Source organism: Protomyctophum parallelum (genome assembly GCF_964188405.1).
Source record: "Protomyctophum parallelum genome assembly, chromosome: 9".
Taxonomy (NCBI): Eukaryota; Metazoa; Chordata; class Actinopteri; order Myctophiformes; family Myctophidae; genus Protomyctophum; species Protomyctophum parallelum.
This window is the reverse complement of record NC_139706.1, coordinates 48,503,865-48,522,314: the sequence shown is the minus strand read 5'-3', so window position 1 is coordinate 48,522,314 and position 18,450 is coordinate 48,503,865. Positions and strand designations below refer to the sequence as shown.

General features: G+C 44.9%; 2 protein-coding genes and 1 long non-coding RNA gene across 3 annotated transcripts in view; 2 read left to right on the top strand and 1 right to left on the bottom strand.

Annotated features, from left to right (window-relative positions):
- Window positions 1-2,648: 2,648 nt before the first annotated feature.
- On the top strand, window positions 2,649-3,698 carry LOC310864619 (mitochondrial glutathione transporter SLC25A40-like; the record flags this gene model as incomplete). Its single annotated transcript, XM_083773307.1, has 1 exon — window positions 2,649-3,698. One exon carries the CDS (start codon window positions 2,649-2,651, stop codon window positions 3,696-3,698), a length of 1,050 nt encoding a protein of 349 aa, XP_083629433.1.
- A 2,227-nt stretch (window positions 3,699-5,925) lies between these two features.
- Window positions 5,926-9,349, top strand: LOC310864352. The gene is made up of 3 exons (XR_014569736.1): window positions 5,926-6,023; window positions 8,909-9,040; window positions 9,298-9,349. It is a non-coding gene; the product is annotated as an uncharacterized lncRNA (long non-coding RNA).
- A 7,378-nt stretch (window positions 9,350-16,727) lies between these two features.
- Window positions 16,728-18,450, bottom strand: part of LOC310864617 (high-affinity choline transporter 1-like) — a gene marked incomplete at both ends in the record, with an annotated part of 45,062 nt that continues 43,339 nt past the window's right edge. The window contains one exon of the mRNA XM_083773305.1: window positions 16,728-17,342. Within this exon, the coding sequence (XP_083629431.1) occupies window positions 16,728-17,342 (615 nt within the window). The remainder of the gene's footprint in view (window positions 17,343-18,450) is intronic.

Here is an 18,450-nt window from a genome sequence, read left to right as displayed (position 1 = left end):
TGACCTCTGTGTCTTCACCTCAAAACCCACCTGTTTAGGCAGGCCTATGACTCTGTGTGACCTCTGTGTCTTCACCTCAAAACCCACCTGTTTAGGCAGGCCTATGACTCTGTGTGACCTCTGTGTCTTCACCTCAAAACCCACCTGTTTAGACAGGCCTATGACTCTGTGTGACCTCTGTGTGACCTCTGTGTCTTCACCTCAAAACCCACCTGTTTAGGCAGGCCTATGACTCTGTGTGACCTCTGTGTCTTCACCTCAAAACCCACCTGTTTAGGCAGGCCTATGACTCTGTGTGACCTCTGTGTGACCTCTGTGTCTTCACCTCCAAACCCACCTGTTTAGGCAGGCCTATGACTCTGTGTGACCTCTGTGTCTTCTGCTGCAACATGTGCCCTAGTTTTCTCCTGCTTTTTAACTGTGTTCTTGTACTGTTTTAAACCTGTACGGCGACCTCGAGTGCCCTGAAAGGCGCCTTATAAATAAAATGTATTATTATTATTATTATTATTATTATACATGTGTGTATAATATGTTGACTGTGTCTTGCCCTTTCAGTTATACCTCAGGCGCCCCCGGTACCGTGCTTATATTCTCTCAAAAGCCTTATAGACTTAAATTAAAACAGTTTCCGTGCCGGGAATGGATTACTCCAGGTTAATGTCGCTGCCAATCGCTAAATAAAAAGAAAATCCGTCTTCGCCGCGGAGATAGAGAGTAGATGCATTTGTTTTGATGACGAAACCGGAAATCGTCACATGCTGTGGGCTGCTAGGGCTTCTGGGAAATTGAGGCCAATGCAAACGAATGGGGTTCAACGCCTCATGGAGGAGGGTCCTGTGCTGCGTCTTCCGGGTGTACCAAGATGGCGGGTGGTGCGATCGTTCATAACAAACGGGGGAAGCTTTTTTCGCTCGATTTTCACGGATTAAAAGCCCAAATAATTCAGCGTATGCTCTAAAGGTAATACAACAATCTCGGCAGTGAAGGGGGGTTGATTAAAATGCGGGTTAAGCGTGTAAAACAGTCAAACTGTTATCTCCATGCCTGACCTTTCATTCCCCTCTTATGTCGATGATTATAATATATGCATACTGTGGATTGTGTCTGAGATGTTATGACCTAACTGTAAAGCACCTGGTTTCTGCCCTGCCTGTGAAGCACTTTGAACTGCAACTCTGTATGAAAGGTGCTATACAAATAAAGTTTATTGTTATTGTTATTGTTATTATTATTTATTATTTATTATTATTATTGACTGTGCATGCAGTCAGTGGGGCTTTTATCCCATTCTGACCTGAGATCAGATTCTAAAAATGTCTGTTTGAAAATGACAGTTTTCTGAAAAAGCTATGTTTCTATGTCAGTCGTTCTTCGATTTTTCAAAAATAGCAGACCTACAAGCTCGTAGCGCGCCACTCGGTGGCGCGCTACGAGCTTGGAGATCTGCTATTTTTAAATAGCTAAAGCATAACATGATGCTGACACCAAAATGTGTTAAATGACTATTATGTCACAATGAGTCAGCTATAACCACGGAGTGCCACGGTTCTGGGCCCGTTTATGGGCATATGGTTTGGATCGGCGGTTCTGTACAGGTGGATATCCAGACTACTCAACGGCGGGCACCGCACTGCTCAATGCCCAGTTTGAAGTGGGTCGATCCCCTATAATATATGCATATGACCAAATATGGGGATAACGCTTGAATCCGTGGCGTTATAGTTTAGACAACCGGATCTGAGATTGCTGATATAGAGGGTATGCGCATGCTTAAAGTAGATGGCACATCGAGTGGCAAAGCAACAGGCAAAGTGAGTTTATAACATTGTTTAACGTTGTTTAATGCAATCAGAGAGGACGTTTCTGTGTGGATGTATGTGGGCTGTCAAGGCCAGAAAGTAGTTTTTTGCCACTCAGTAGGCGTTCCTGCATAACTTCCTGGTTTGGTGATGATGTCACGCACATATCCTCTATCCTCAGTAAATGCCCCTATATGGGCACCCCCGCCCCTATACATGGAGGGGAGGGGAAACAAGGCAATAGTTGGCAGCGGTAGGTAGCCCCTTTGCTCCATAGTCGAGTCCTGGTTGTCAATTACTACTGGTTGTCTCACCACGTCATGGATCTGACTGACACGGTGGACTCCATATTGAGACATGGCTGACCTTTGGCACTGCATTGTGATTGGCTCATGGCTCATTGTGACATAGCGATGACACAACAAAGGTCTAAAGGACATTAAGCATCCTCAGATAGAGGAAGATTCAACCAACGTGCATGGAAGAGACGTGCACGTTTGACCAATAATGCGCTCGAGGGTCTATGACTGATCATGGAGACGACCTGCACGCTCCAGCTCTAATCTAACCTCACAGACCAGGATATATATCTGACCGTACAACGCAGATATCTCGACCGTATAAGAGACTCTTCACACCCACTCCTTTGGCTTAAACTAGGCCTACTAGTTTCCTTAATTGAACCACCTTCTATTCCCAACAAACACAGGTTAGATATCTTGGTTTAGGTTCAGACACCACGGCGGCGTGTCCTATACCCAGTCTTCCTTGAGTCACTGTTTATACATGAGGCTGTGTGTGTGTGCCTGTGGGGGAGCGTGCCGCTAGTGGACACCAGGTGTCACTATGAATGGACAAAGTCCACCAGCGCCAGCAGCAGCCAGCAATGGCCTCACTCCACTTCAACAGATCGTGGCCTCCTGCTCCGGAGCTCTCCTCACCTCCCTTTTCGTCACCCCGTTGGACGTGGTGAAGATCAGACTCCAGGCGCAGAACAAGCCCTTCCCCAAAGGGACATGCTTCGTCTACTGCAACGGCCTGATGGACCACATGTGTTGTGCGTGTGAGAACGGCAGCTCCCCCCGGGCCTGGTACAAAGCACCGGGCCACTTCAACGGCACGGCGCACGCCTTCGTCAACATCGTACGAGTCGAGGGCATCGCGTCTCTGTGGAGCGGACTCCCTCCGACGCTCGTCATGGCGGTGCCGGCCACCGTCATCTACTTCTCCTGTTACGACCGGCTGTGCTCCTCCCTGAGGACGAGGATGGGAGAAGAGCACGCCGAGACGGCGCCTCTGGTGGCGGGCGCCGTGGCCCGGGTGGGCTCGGCGACGGTCATCAGTCCGCTGGAGCTGATCCGAACCAAGCTGCAGTCGGAGAGGCAGTCGTACCGGCAGCTGGCGGGCTGCGTCGGCCGGGCGCTGCGGTCCGAGGGCTGGCCGTCACTGTGGAGGGGCTGGGGAGCCACGCTGCTGAGGGACGTGCCCTTCTCCGCCCTGTACTGGTACAGCTACGAGAAGACCAAAGCCTGGCTGTGCCACAGAGCCCAGAGCGGCGGCGGCGAAGTCACCTCCTCCGCCGTCACCTTCGTCTCCGGAGCGGCGTCTGGCGCCGTCGCCGCCGTCGCCACCTCGCCATTCGACGTGGTCAAAACCAAGAGGCAGGTGGAGCTGGGAGACCTGAAGGCGGCGAACATGTCGTCCTCGACCCTCGGCGTGCTGAGGAGGATCGTAGCGGAGAACGGCGTCGGGGGACTGTTTGCAGGCGTCATGCCCAGGGTGATAAAAGTGGCTCCGGCGTGCGCCGTCATGATCAGCACCTACGAGTTTGGAAAGGCCTACTTCCATAAGCGCAACCAGGAGAGAGCTGGACCTCTGAAAACCATCGACACCTGACCTCTGAGCTGACCTTTTCTGTTATCCTTTTAACGCAAGTGTGTTTCAGTTTGTTTCAGTTTGCAGTCCGGCTACTCCCACAGATTCTCTACGGCCAGAGGTCTACAGGAGGACAACGAAGGCCCTATAAGGACCACATGCCGGTGCTGCTCACGCGACATTCCACCCTCCAACCTGGAAAGGACAGCAGCGGATCGAGACACCTGGCGCTCTTTCTGCCTCACGGGTGTTTCCCACCTGGAGGCCGAGACATCCCTGAGGCGCGCAGAGAAGCGCAGGCAGCGGCATGCGCGCGCTGCGAGACCCGTCCAAGCAGGTTCAACACAGCCGTGTGTGTGGATCAATAAGTGTGCGGATCAATAATTGGTCTAAACAGCCACATGAGGGTGCATTAGTGCAACAAGCACTGAAACCCCCCACCCCCTACCCCCCCCCCCCCCCCCCCCCCCCCCAGGAGATATGAAGTCATCATCGACAACGATGGACTGCCATAAGCAAGTGTGCGCGCGCGCATGCGTGTGTGTGTGTGTGTGTGTGTGTGTGTTATTACTTGCGCAAGCAGAGCGCGCAAGTATTGTGCTCGTGCTGGCTTTTTTATGCGTATGCTCGGAGGTATATAATTATAGTAGATGTTGATGGTAGATGTAGATGTAATTGACGTGACTATAACAACAGCATGGAAAACTACAACTTAACCTGTCGAAGGATAAGCAAAGTTTAAACCAACGGAAATGAAAAGAAAACAGCTAGAGCTTAGGTTAGCGATGTCATCTCAAAGAACAACATGGATGGAGTCTTTTAGGTGACGACTCGTGGCCAATGAGGAGGGATCAAGACCTCACATGGTTTCCACCGGTTCTCGCGAGAGATGGCGAGCGAGAAGGGACAACCTTCATCTGTACTTGAGAAAACAGAGACAGTAAACATAGCAGCAATGCTGGCCGCAATGGCACAGCGTAGACAACGCTGCTGGCAGTCTTGATATACAAGCTTATAGCTCCACAACTGTAAGGAGCGAACGAATGGCTAACGTAAATATATATATATGGAAATAAGAATAAGTACATAATATATATATTTAACGAACCATAATCAGAAAATAACAATAATAAACGGCTCGCCGTTACAGTATACATGTATGTAATCTGAAACCTATCTTTATTACGTCACCAGTTATAACCCGACTTTAGTATTTCATTTCAATGTCTTACAGAGAGGCTGAGATTTGAACGTTTGTAGCGGTCGACAGTACTTGCGTGCTCTGCTTTGCCCTGCCCTTATATGGAGACAGGTGTGCATCAGGGCTCTGTCTTGCGTGTTATTGTCGTACACAGACTACACAGTTGGTAGGCGGGCTGTAGGCTGCCCACCCAATCAGCAGTTAGAAATGCTACTGTGTAATGCATTTGCTCCCCCCCCTGCTACACACACACACACACACACACACACACACACACACACACACACACACACACACACACACACACACACACACACACAGCTGTGCATAGGCCACTCAAAAATATTGTGAAATCGATGGCATGCGATTGTAACAGACGTGGTCTTGCGTTGTGTCATGAAGCACCATAGACCAGGATCTCAGCAGTGAGTAGATTTATTCTGTACAAAGGACAATGAGGCAATCACTGCTCTGCTCTGACGTATATGTGTTTTCCACATTAAATAAAGCAGATGCAGTACTATGAAAACACAGCATGTGTCTTAACAACTTTGGGTAAATAATATGTAAATAATCTGCAGAACAAAATAAACACAACCTATACCGCTTTCAAAGCCAATATGAAATAGGAAGTGCGGTAGGTTACGTCATTTCCTTAAAGTTCTCCATATGTCGTGTGAGGGTTGTGTAACTTTGGACAGATGAAGCTACAGATAAACTGTGGTTACTAGCTTCCGTTTGTACGGGGGAGGGGGGGCACAATGCCTATATGAAGGAATTGTGCCAAAAACCAGCCACAGGCTGACATGGTGATATTCTTGCTAAGCTAGTTATGGTTATATAGTTCATACAACGTAGTTACTATTTATTTGTACTCATGGCTCAAGGCTCTCATACTTCTATGGAATTAGATATTGATGCCAGGCCAGACATGACAAAGACGGTGAGAAAGAGAGATGGAGACACAGAATCAGATATTTATGCCGAGCCAGACATGAAAAAGAAGGTGAGAAAGAGAGATGGAGACAGAGGACAGAGGGTAGATTGGGAGGAGAGAGTGGTGGAAATCTACCAGAGTGTGGACGACTGCGTCCCTGGACCACAGGAGGACACGACGGACAACGCAGCAGGAAGACAGGCTCAGGGTGAGTTTATGTCACAATGAGTCAGCTATAACCACGGAGTGCCTGAGTTTCAGGGTGAGTTGTGAATCCTTGTCAAGGTCCCTTTTATCCCTTTAACGTGTAAAAAGAATACTACAACTGTCTGTCCTTAATTCAAGAAAAGATTATTCAGATTTCATACAGAATTTATTGCAGCACAAAACATATAATAAGTGCACATTCTTATGGCCTGGCTCTATAAGGCCATAACAAAAAAGGTTGAGAGCCCATGGCAGACCAGACCGGAGGTAACTAAAAAGTGTTTTATTAACAAACGAATGAATTAAATCTGAAACTTAAGTTTCCAACTCATAACGGCATGCTGCCCAAAACGCAGCCTGTGAAAGAATGGAGAGAGAGCATAGTGGAAGCATGGTCTGGATGAGGAAGACACCGGCCAGCCAGGCCAGGGCTGCATCCGAATTGCTAGGGTTGTTCCCTACTCCCTACTCCCTACCCCCCATACGGGGATCCAGACTCTAGTGGACTCTATAGTGATGAATTCGGACAATACTCCCTGTATGGGGAGCACCGACTCTGACGTCAATATCGGTAGAGGGCGCTGTAGGTCCGCGGGTTCATGTACATTTTATTTGCATGAAATCCCCATTAGGTTAGTCGATCTATAAGCAACGCGACGTCCGTGTTGTGAGCTTGTATCGAGTAGGCCTACTTTTGGTAAAGAATTACCAAAAGTAGCCGATCTACAAGCTCCGCTCACAATAATAATACGGACGTTTGGTGTTAACAGAAACAGCAGTCCAATAAATGACTGCCTACATAATGAAGTTTTAATGTATTTATCGCAAATCAATGAAATAATGTTAGATAGCATATTTTTTAATGGCAGGAATTAATGAATATTAATAAAACATATGTTCGGACACAATTAATGTGTCTCACATGCATGCATTTAGCCTACGTTTGTGATAAAGAATCTCACAAATATATTCTACAGCAAGCAACTGATTCCTCTCCTAACGTCATGCGCTGGGCCTGGGTGATACAATGGATCAGTAATACTATTGCAAATGAGTAATTTATTATAAATAAAATAAAACAATTTCAAATAAATGCACAAATCATTTGTCTCGAGATCTGTAGCTTCGAGATCCGCCAGGGAAGGGAAAACGAAAGTTTAAAAAGTACATTTGTGTTGAGTTCTTTCGCTGGTTCTGAGTTGGAGCGCAATGAGCGCATGCATGCAGAAGCAGCGCACGTGCGCAAACGCGTGCATGTGCGCTCAAGAGCGAGCTTGAGCAATGCATTATGGGGCAGATTTGCTTCGCTGTGTTTTTGTAGTGACCATCGGATGCTCCCTACAATTCCCGGTGCATTGTGGGATACTTCAGTCCACTATGTTAGGGTGCAAAAATGCTCACTACACATTCGGACACTACAACAAAATGGCGGAACGCCAAAGTAGTGCACTATATGGGGCATAGGGAATGAATTCGGACGCAGCCCAGGTGTCTCCCTTCCTCCCATTGCCTCTGGCTCCACCCTGCACTGCAATAGAGCACCGAAGTCTGACGTCAATATCGGTAGAGGGCGCAAATCCACAGGTTCATGTACTTTTTATTTGCATTATAAATGTATAAACCCCATAGGGGGATTTTAGATCGCCTCATATAAGAACTGTGTTTGAAAAATAAACATGTCATCCCGGCCGCTTCACTCATATGGATATGAAGAATCAACTGACTGAGAGAAAACGCTAATGTTACTGCTACTGAATTAGTTAGATTTTCGCTAGAAGCAGACTGTATCATATATGAGTGACTGACTGTTGCAAACGAAACAGAGACACCTCCCTGACAATAACACAGAGACAGCTTGTTTATTTTTGGACCACAACGCTTATAGTAGACGATATTAAGATCACCCCATGTTATTCTCCATAGAGAAATTACTTCCGCGAACCAGGGAATCGAAGGGATGAGCGAGTTACGTCAGGACTTCGGTGCTCTATGGAATAATATCCTTCACTATGGGGCGATTCACACTATGGTCCCGGGTGCGCACTCGGGACCACTTGGCAGATGTTGTGGTAGTGTGAATGATGCGTACCGTTCCCGGGAGCGGATTGCCCAACCCTCCCCGGGACCGCATGGGGGGCGGGTCTCTGGACCGTTGAAGTGTATTCAGATCGTTCCAATGTGAATGCATGCGTACCTAAAGAAGGAAGTGGACTGTTTTTTTTAAAGAACGTGACATAATCTCTAGTCGACAAGCCAAGCGTCAACAAAAAAAAACACACAGCCGCTGCAGTGCTGCACAACGCGTAACACCAGCTCATTTCTCAACGCCGCCCGTCTTCTGTTGAATCTGCCTATACGCGCAGCACCGCAGTACGTGCTGATCTTATTACACGTGGCTCTTGGGCTTTGCTTGGCATAGTTTCCAAAGTAAAACAAAATAATAATAATGCTAAAGTAGAATCCATAGCACACTAATATCAAACACGACACTGGAGCACAGAACTGACTGACACAGTGAATAGCAGGCAGGCTGACAGTATAGTAGTATAACGGCAAAGAGGCAATGCAATTCAGTGTGTCTGGATTTATTTGAGACAATGTCGCACAGTTGATGGTCAGTTGATGGTCAGTTTCCGTGCGCGCCAGCCATCAAGCACACCGTCATCAGGAGGATTAAAGTGTGTTATGCAAGTGTACCCGGGTGCGCTGTTGAATCTTGGGTAATGTGAATCATGGCCATCGGGGACCAGGCAACTGTATTCGGAAACGGTTCCAATGAAACGGATTCAGTCCGTCTCAGTGTGAATTGCCTATATAATTCCTTTGATGTTTTAGAGACTTTCACAGACTACAGTCTTGTTTTTTCTCTTTCTATCTCTCTATCAGTCACTGCAAACCTAGTAGCCGTTTCAGGACAGCGCTCTAAAACAGAGAGGAGGCCTCTCGGAGTGGTTGCTGGGTGTCTGGGGATGCTGTGTCTTATACTAATGGGTGTGATCATAGGCCTGGGAGTGAGCTGTGAGTATTGCATGGAGGCCATCTTTTTCATTTTTATTCTTCTTCTTTTGTAATCAAATTCATTGTTTCTTTTTGTATTATTGCAATGCATGATATGCATCTGAAAAGTATGATGAATAAAGTAGTGTTGACAAGTGACAATGCACATAAAAAAAAGGATAATTAACAACATTGAGATTTTCTTCTAAAAGAAATGCTTGACCTCATCATGAACAGCAGCGATAACTGTCTTTATCATCCATTTCTGTCCTTCGCAGATCGTTCACCCTGCAGTAACATCATGGCCAACGACACCCTGGTACATGATCATAACACGCTGTCCAACAAGTCCAACTACCAAACTCTGATCTTGGAGAATACTAACCTGACGCAGGAGAAGGACCGGCTTCAAAGTAAAGTAAACCAGCTGAAGACACAGATAGCAGGTGAGAGAAGATAAAAAATAACTTAAATAATATCATTGATATTTTAATTATTATCTGGGATATAGAGGTAGAGATTCTGGTGTATGACAACTATCATTCCTCTGGGATGTAGTGGAGTAGTAGTAGGAAGTAGGTACCCATGCAGCCAAGACCCAGCCCCCCTTTTTTCCCCTCACTGTATATGTTTCTTTTCCGTTCTGTTCTTTAACTATATAGAAGTGTCTATTTGTACGTCTCTAAATGTTTTGATGAATTGAACATGGTGGACCCTCTTGTAAACAAGTGTAATGCTTTATTGGGTCGTCCACTCACAGTTAACAGTCTTTGTATTGAGTTGTGCTTGAAATGTACTGTAATTCTGCAAACTGTTAATAGTTTTGCCTCCACTCCACTACATCTATGACTACTATTATTATTACAACTATGTGTTAGAATTCATTATCAGTACATTGAAAATCCATCAGTAAATCTCCTGTTTGATGTTTTTAGGCAAGTTGTGCTCCACTGGATGGGAGAAGTTTGGATGCAGCTGTTACTACAGAACTACTCGAGATAAATCATGGCAGGAAGGTAGAGACGAATGTCAGAGGCTAGGAGCTGATCTGGTAGTCATTAACAGTGGAGAAGAACAGGTTAGTTGTGTCCGTGTCCGTGTCCGTGTGTGTGTGTGTGTGTGTCCCACCCCCCCCCCCCCCCCCCCCGTGTGTGTGTGTTTGAGCGTGAGTGTGTCCAGGTGTTCATCATCCAGATACGACTCAAGGAGATAGGGTGCTATTTTTGAGTGGTGCAACCACTCCAAGGAACAGCAATGTCCGTGTTCATCTATGTTTTCACCTATGTATGTGTTAATGAGCACCAGTTATTACCAGTTAGTACCAGTAGGGGCGCTGTTGTGCCAGAAACAGAGAGAGGGATAGTGCTGCACTGTTGCCTGCTAATGAGAGAGAGAGAGGGGGGGGGGGGGGAGTTGCAACACTCAGTTCACATTGGTGTGATTCTTTTTAATTTTTTTTGACGATGGGTTCTCAGATTGTCCACATAGTTGCATGTGACCTAATTCCATGATTATAGTGAAGAAGTGAATGTATTGGATACAATTAATGATGATTCAATCATGTACAAATAATCAGGTATTCATCAATGGATTGAGCCCTGCTGGTCATTATTCATGGGTTGGTCTGACCAGGACTCAGGGCAGCTGGACGTGGCTGGATGGAACACCACTGACAACACAGTGAGACATGTTTTTATATTCTAATTCTATCAAAGTCACTGCATGAGGTTCAATACATTGTTGTTTATTGTGCAGGTACTGGGGCAGTGGATATCCCAATGACTATGGAGTCTGGAACTGTGCAATGTACCGTCACGGGAACCCTGGAACTGACCCTGGAACATGGTTGAATGGGTACTGTTCACCATATACAACATACTCAATCTGTGAGAAGTGATGGTTTTCACTTCATTGATCAAACTGCAGCTCAGTGTTCTGCTACAGTAAGATCATATAAACCCAAACATTTAAGTACAAACAGTGGTGGAAAAAGTACTTTCTACTTATGTAAAAGTATCAATACTGCAGAATTCAAAATGCACTTGAGTAAAAGTACAAAATTCTAGCATTAAGATTGACTTAAAGTACCAAAAGTAAAAGTACTCATTATGTAGAATGTCTATCATTTCAAGTTTCCAAATATCTAAAAATCGTTTGAAAATAGCAGATCTACAAGCTCTCAATGCGTCAGAGTCACAGTAATGTTAGCTAGTAGATCAAATGATCGAAATGTATATTGGGCTTAGTTACTCGTTACTGTAATAATAATAAAAATTTACAAAGTAACTAGTAACTAAAGTTTTCAAAAAAATGTAGTGGAGTGAAAGTACAACATTAGGATCTGAGACGTAGTGGAGTAGAAATACTTATAGTATTTGAATTGGAAATACTCAAAAAAGTACAAATACAGCAAATAAGCAGTAGCCTACTTAAGTGAAAGTCTCAATTACTTTAGACCACTGAGTACAAACTGTTGTAGCCATAACCACTTTAACGCATTAACACCAGGAAAGCATGTGTCATTTTAGATTCAAGCGTTCAAAAATAGAAGATATTCAAGCTGTCACAGCTTGGTGCCATGCACGCTGACGCCATGCGAGCTTGTACATCTGCTATACAAGTGAGCTTGTACATCAGTGATTTTCACAAGTGTTGCCTCTTTCTTATGTTATAGAATAGTTTGTTGAAAAGGAAGGGTTGTCCGCACAACTGTACGGACAACCCTTCCTTTTCATTGTACGTATATTTCTTGTTCAGAACCTGTAGAATTTCTGGAGATGTGCGTGCTTCCTGTTGGCTCCTATCTATAGTCTAGTTTGTTGCATTAGTTTTGATGCTTTTTTTTAAGTGCTTTCTTTGTAATTATTTCATTGGTATTTTTCAATTTGCTGTCATCTGCGGCTCTGGAACTCCCTGGCCTTGGCCCTTAGATTAGCAGAATCAGTGCCTTCTTTAAAAAAGCTTTTAAAAACACATCTGTATGCCAAGTGTTTTTCCTAATATTGTTTTTAAATTGTCTTATTGACCTGTTATTTTCTTCATGTTTTATTTTCTCTGATGTTTTGATGCTTTGTTGTTTTGATGTTTTTATGATTACTGTTTTATAACCTGTCTGTAAAGCACGTTGTAGCTATGTTTGGAAAGGTGCTATACAAATAAAATGCATTCATTCATTAATCTGTGGACGGTAGCCCCCAGGGGATCCTGACCCACAGGTTGGGAACAACTTTAACTACTTGAGTCCCTATAAAATAGCCGCTCTAAGCTCAGAGAGCGTGTTTTGAGTTTGTACATATATGAATTTTTTGAGCTTTAAAAAAAAAAAAAAATCTGGAGTAATATGTGTTTAGTGTATGAATATTCATGAATATGTTTAAAATGTATGAATATTGACAAATAATGTTGTTCAGATGTTCAGCCAGAACGGCATGGCCAAGATAAGCAGAGCAGGTTGAAAGATCTTAAAGGGATAGTTCACCCCCAAAAAATATCTCTTTATTTAGGGCAGGGATTTTTTATTGATTCATTTCGAATGTATTAATTATAGAAAAAAAATAACGCAAATGTACACATTTTAATCGCGCACCACAATGTACATTCCACTGTTTTGAAGTATTGTGCAGTTTATAAGTATTGTTTTTTTTTAATACAGAAGGTCCTTTATAGGCTATCTATCCTGAATATATTCCTATAATTGTTGCTACAAAATTGCACTGATCTGTTCAGTACCACCTTGATCAAACAATAAACTATATTTTGTTGCTTAAGCTTATGTATTTATTCACTATTTATTGATTGACTCGTATTCAAAGGACGCCATTTCCTTAAATTGTGTACATTGCTATAACCCATTTTGAGGCGGGAACCCCTTTTGTGTTAGCATTATGTCATTATGTTGTGGCGCGCTATGAGCTTGTACGTCTGCTATTTTTTGAAAAATCGAAGAACGACTGACATAGAAACATAGCTTTTTCAGAAAACTGTCAGGATGTAGAAGACATAGAATAGAATAGAACATATAATCTGATCTCAGGTCAGAATGGGTTAAAGGACCACTTCACCACTTTTCCACCTATCTTCATATAATAGGTCCTCACTAATAATCATGATAAAATGGCACGATGTTTTCCTAATCACACTCGTGTGAAGTGAGGGGCGCTCTTATCAATCAGACATCCTCATGCCGGCCAATCACAATTTGCGTCCTCACTTTTCCGTCTTCGCTTTTCTGCCCTCACTTTTAGCTTCAATATGTACTTTGCTCAGCCAATCAAAGCATTGCTATATGGGGTGATCAGCCAATCACAAGCCAATGTTTGTGTTCACCCAAACCCGGAAAGCTGGGCATAGGAGGGGCTAGCACCCCCTCAAATAATATGATGGTTGTTGAACACCTGTTTGGGGGTTTAGGAAAAGTTTCTGTCTGAGACATTTGGACTTTGGACATTAAACAAAGAGCTCTTGAACCAAACGTTGGAGAAATATGTCGCTCACACCTTTAGAAGCACCTTATCCAGACCTTTTTTTTCATATAAGCTAACCCTAGTGATAGTTGGTGTTAGCCACAGGGGGGCAGTCAGCCAGATATTTCGTGAAGCCTCATTTGAAATCGGTAGTTCATATAATGGCCTGTTGTGGCGCTGGACTGGACCCAAAAAGCCCCATAGCTCCATAGAGGCCCATGTATTTTGGCCCAACTTCACCTAGACTGTATTACCTTAATAAACATGGTCATGAATACTTTCTTCTTCTAGTCACTAGTTTAAAGTCTCATTTCTAATGTCATAATATTCTTTTTGGAAAATTATGGTCCCATTAATTAAAAGAATTACCATAAAGTCGCGTATGTTCTGAGGGGCGTGGCTACCGTTACAGTCTATGATCGGGATTCCCCTCCCACTCAAGAGTCTTCTCCTCCCACTCGAGTCAAAATAAAAACCAACGGAGAAGAAGGGGAGAAGTCCCGCCTCGTTGTCTGGGCAGCCAATGACCAGCTGGTACAAAACGGAGCCAGCCAATGGCCAGCTGGTACCAAACGGATCTAGAAAGATGGCGACTTACATCAGGAATTAGCATATTATTACAGGCTTCATTTTACGTTCATGTTAGACCCGGCGAACGCTTTGTCCATATTTTTTACAGTCTATGGTTAGCCAGAGAAATATGACCGTTGGTCACTTTCAGACCGTGTGCTTGTTGACAAAGTGAATTTTTCACAAAGTTGTACAAATCCATAAGAAATCACACTCATGGCATCGGATGCGTCTTTGAAAGGCCTTTCTTAGTGTATGTGGTTCAGTGCTGATAGTCACTCCAAGCCTGAGTAATAATTTTAAAACCTTCTAACATGCATACATTACATTACAATCAATGGACAGATCATCAATCTGGTTCAGGCTGCACACCTGCTGCTTATTCCTGATTGCAGACCCCGCCCACACACACACACACACACACACACACACACACACACACACACACACACACACACACACCCAATAAAAGGCCTCTGATTCCACTACCACCTTTCTCACTCAGTCAGTCAATGCTGTGCAGCACAAACAACATGACCGTTACACTCATGTGATTTTTAGTTTAGTGGATGGAATGTTCCTATGTGGGACTTGCCTAGAGCTCCTCTCCATTCTTTTCTTCAGTTTGGCTGACATATCCGGTCATTTTCGCTTCTTTTTCTTTCTTGAGTTTATGCTTTAAAACGACTCATTCCTTCTTTCCTCATCCACTTATTTCCTCGGTGGATTGACTGATCGATCTCAACATTGTAGGCTCTACAGAGCCGAAGCGACTTTTATTGGGCTCTAAAATAGGAGTATGAATCGGCCCTTAGTGTTTGTCACGGTGGATCACATACATAGTTTCATCACTTAATTAGTAAATAATGTGTAAACAAATGTGTCAAACATTTCAGTGAGAGAAAATTTAGTGTACTACAAAAAAACACCCAAAGGACACACAAGTGTCCGCTGAAATAGGAACACCAAGAAAAAGTAATTACAATTAACAGAAAAAAACAAAAGACACGCACAATGCAATACAATGCAGACACCAGGTACATGGCCATCATAAAGCAAGGAGCAAATGGAATATATAGTTAATGGTTTATAGTACAACACCAGGTACATGGCCATCATAAAGCAAGGAGCAAATGGAATATATAGTTAATGGTTTATAGTACAGACACCAGGTACATGGCCATCATAAAGCAAGGAGCAAATGGAATATATAGTTCATGGTTTATAGTACAACACCAGGTACATGGCCATCATAAAGCAAGGAGCAAATGGAATATATAGTTAATGGTTTATAGTACAGACACCAGGTACATGGCCATCATAAAGCAAGGAGCAAATGGAATATATAGTTAATGGTTTATAGTACAACACCCATGTCAACATCCTCATTTAAACCCAGAGGTTCTCAACTCTTTACGGTATGGATCATGGCTTTCTTTCTAACAAAACATTGGTCACATCGGTAATCTGTGGTCTAGTACAGTGTTTCCCAACCTTCTTTGTCCCAGGGCACACTTTTCATAGCCTAGAAATATCGGGGCACACCTAGATATACGGTTTATATATATATATATATATATATAGTAAAACTTTTTTAATTGATACCAAACACATTATACATTTGACAAGAGTAAACTTGTCTAAAAAAAGGACAGAGACAGTGCCTCAGTTTCACCAATTTATTTTTGAAAACTCATATACAAAATATAGCACACACACATGTTCAATTTGTCAATGCAAAGTAATACTTCTCAAGCCCCCAACACCAAGCCCACACCCCCCCGCGAGTTTGAATGAATTGGCTATTACGGTTTCTGCCAATGTATGTGGCAGACTACTAGACCATCGGGGTTGGAATAAAACCTACATTAAGACATGCAAATCCCTTGACTCCTTCAAAACCGCCCTCAAAGGGCACCTACGGACGGCTGCAATTCGAAACTGGCCCCCGTAAAATCTGAATCCCCCCTCACCCACCCCCTTTCCCCCTCACTGTATTATGTTTCTTATTTTTTCCCTTTTTACCTCTATGATGAGTTCCTGTTTTGACTATATAGTTGTGTATATCCGTACGTCTCTAATTGTTTTGATGAATTGAAAATGGCGGGCCCTATTGTAAACAAGTGTAATGCTTTATGGCAGTGTTTCCCAACCTGTGTGCCGCGGCACTTTAGTGTCGCCTGATTTGACCGAAAGTAACACTGACCATCCCCCGAAAGCTGCAGGCTTCCTATTGTTAATTTGATATATTCAGTTATTCATTAATTTTTTTGATTCGGAAATTCGTTCGAATATGGAATATTCGTTGGCAGCACTGCTGTCTCTGTCCTTTTCTTTCTCTTTAAAGTTATTTGATGAGTGCTGTCATGTTCAAAGAAGCTTTACTCTGTCAAAAGTATAATGTGTTTGGTATCAAAGACGTTTTACTATATATATATATATATACACACCGTATATATCTAGGTGTGCCCCGAGATTTTTAGGCTATGAAAAGTGTGCCCTGGGACAAAAAAGGTTGGGAAACACTGCCTTATGGTGTCGTCCACTCACAGTTAACAGTTGTTGTATTGAGTTGTACTTGAAATGTACTGTAATTCTGCAAACTGTTAATCAATCAATCAATCAATCAATCAATCGATCAAAAACAGTATCATCGATAGGGCTATACCGATCTGCTAGCAGCCGGAGGTGGAGGTAACCAGCAGATTCTCAGTAGTCTCAGTAGCGGCTTCTGCTCTCCCCGCTCCGTTCACACCCTTCACAGCATCCCCCGTCTCCCTCAAGACACCAAGGACATTAACACCCTTCACCGCATTCCCAGTCTCATTCCCAGCATTCCCAGTCTCCCTCGAGACACCGAAGACGTCCCAGGCGGGAGGCAGCATGTGGCGGGTGAACACCAGGCGTGCCAGCCAGGAGGCCGAGGGAATGGTGAGCAACGTTATCAACGTTATCAGAGACCTGAAGGGGAAACGCTGGTGGACGTCCCCCGTCGACGCGTCCTCCCGCCACCCGGGAAACCTCAGCACGGGGGGGATGTGGAGGGCGGGCTCCCCGCTCAGGAACCTCAGGAAGGTGCCCAGGAGGAGGCCGGCGCTCGCGCCGTATCCGTTGGCGAAGGGACAGTGCAGGACGCAGACGATCTGCGGGAAGATCATGCAGTACAGCAGGTCCGAGCTCATCAGCCACAACGCCATGACGCCTTCCCCGATGAAGGCCAGCCCGGTGCCGGCCAGGCCCACTAGCAGCACGCTGAGCCGGATCACCCACGCACACTCCCTCTCTGACGCCTGGAGAGAGAGAGAGGAGAAGACTTATTACAACCCACGCACACTCCCTCTCTGATGCCTGGAGAGAGAGATGGAGAAGACTTATTACAACCCACGCACACTCCCTCTCTGACGCCTGGAGAGAGAGAGAGGAGAAGACTTATTACAACCCATGTACACTCCCTCTCTGACGCCTGGAGAGAGAGAGGAGAAGACTTATTACAACCTACGCACACTCCCTCTCTGACGCCTGGAGAGAGATGGAGAAGACTTATTACAACCCACTCACACTCCCTCTCTGACGCCTGGAGAGAGATGGAGGAGAAGACTTATTACAACCCACTCACACTCCCTCTCTGACGCCTGGAGAGAGAGAGATGGAGAAGACTTATTACAACCCACGCACACTCCCTCTCTGACGCCTGGAGAGAGAGAGGAGAAGACTTATTACAACCCACTCACACTCCCTCTCTGACGCCTGGAGAGAGAGAGAGGAGACTTATTACAACCCACGCACACTCCCTCTCTGACGCCTGGAGAGAGAGAGAGGAGACTTATTACAACCCACGCACACTCCCTCTCTGACGCCTGGAGAGAGAGAGAGGAGAAGACTTGTTACAACCCACGCACACTCCCTCTCTGACGCCTGGAGAGAGAGAGGAGACTTATTACAACCCACGCACACTCCCTCTCTGACGCCTGGAGAGAGAGAGAGGAGACTTATTACAACCCACGCACACTCCCTCTCTGACGCCTGGAGAGAGAGAGAGGAGACTTATTACAACCCACTCACACTCCCTCTCTGACGCCTGGAGAGAGAGAGGAGACTTATTACAACCCACGCACACTCCCTCTCTGACGCCTGGAGAGAGAGAGAGGAGACTTATTACAACCCACGCACACTCCCTCTCTGACGCCTGGAGAGAGAGAGGAGAAGACTTATTACAACCAACGCACACTCCCTCTCTGACGCCTGGAGAGAGAGAGGAGACTTATTACAACCCACGCACACTCCCTCTCTGACGCCTGGAGAGAGAGAGAGGAGAAGACTTATTACAACCAGCGCACACTCCCTCTCTGACGCCTGGAGAGAGAGAGAGGAGACTTATTACAACCCACGCACACTCCC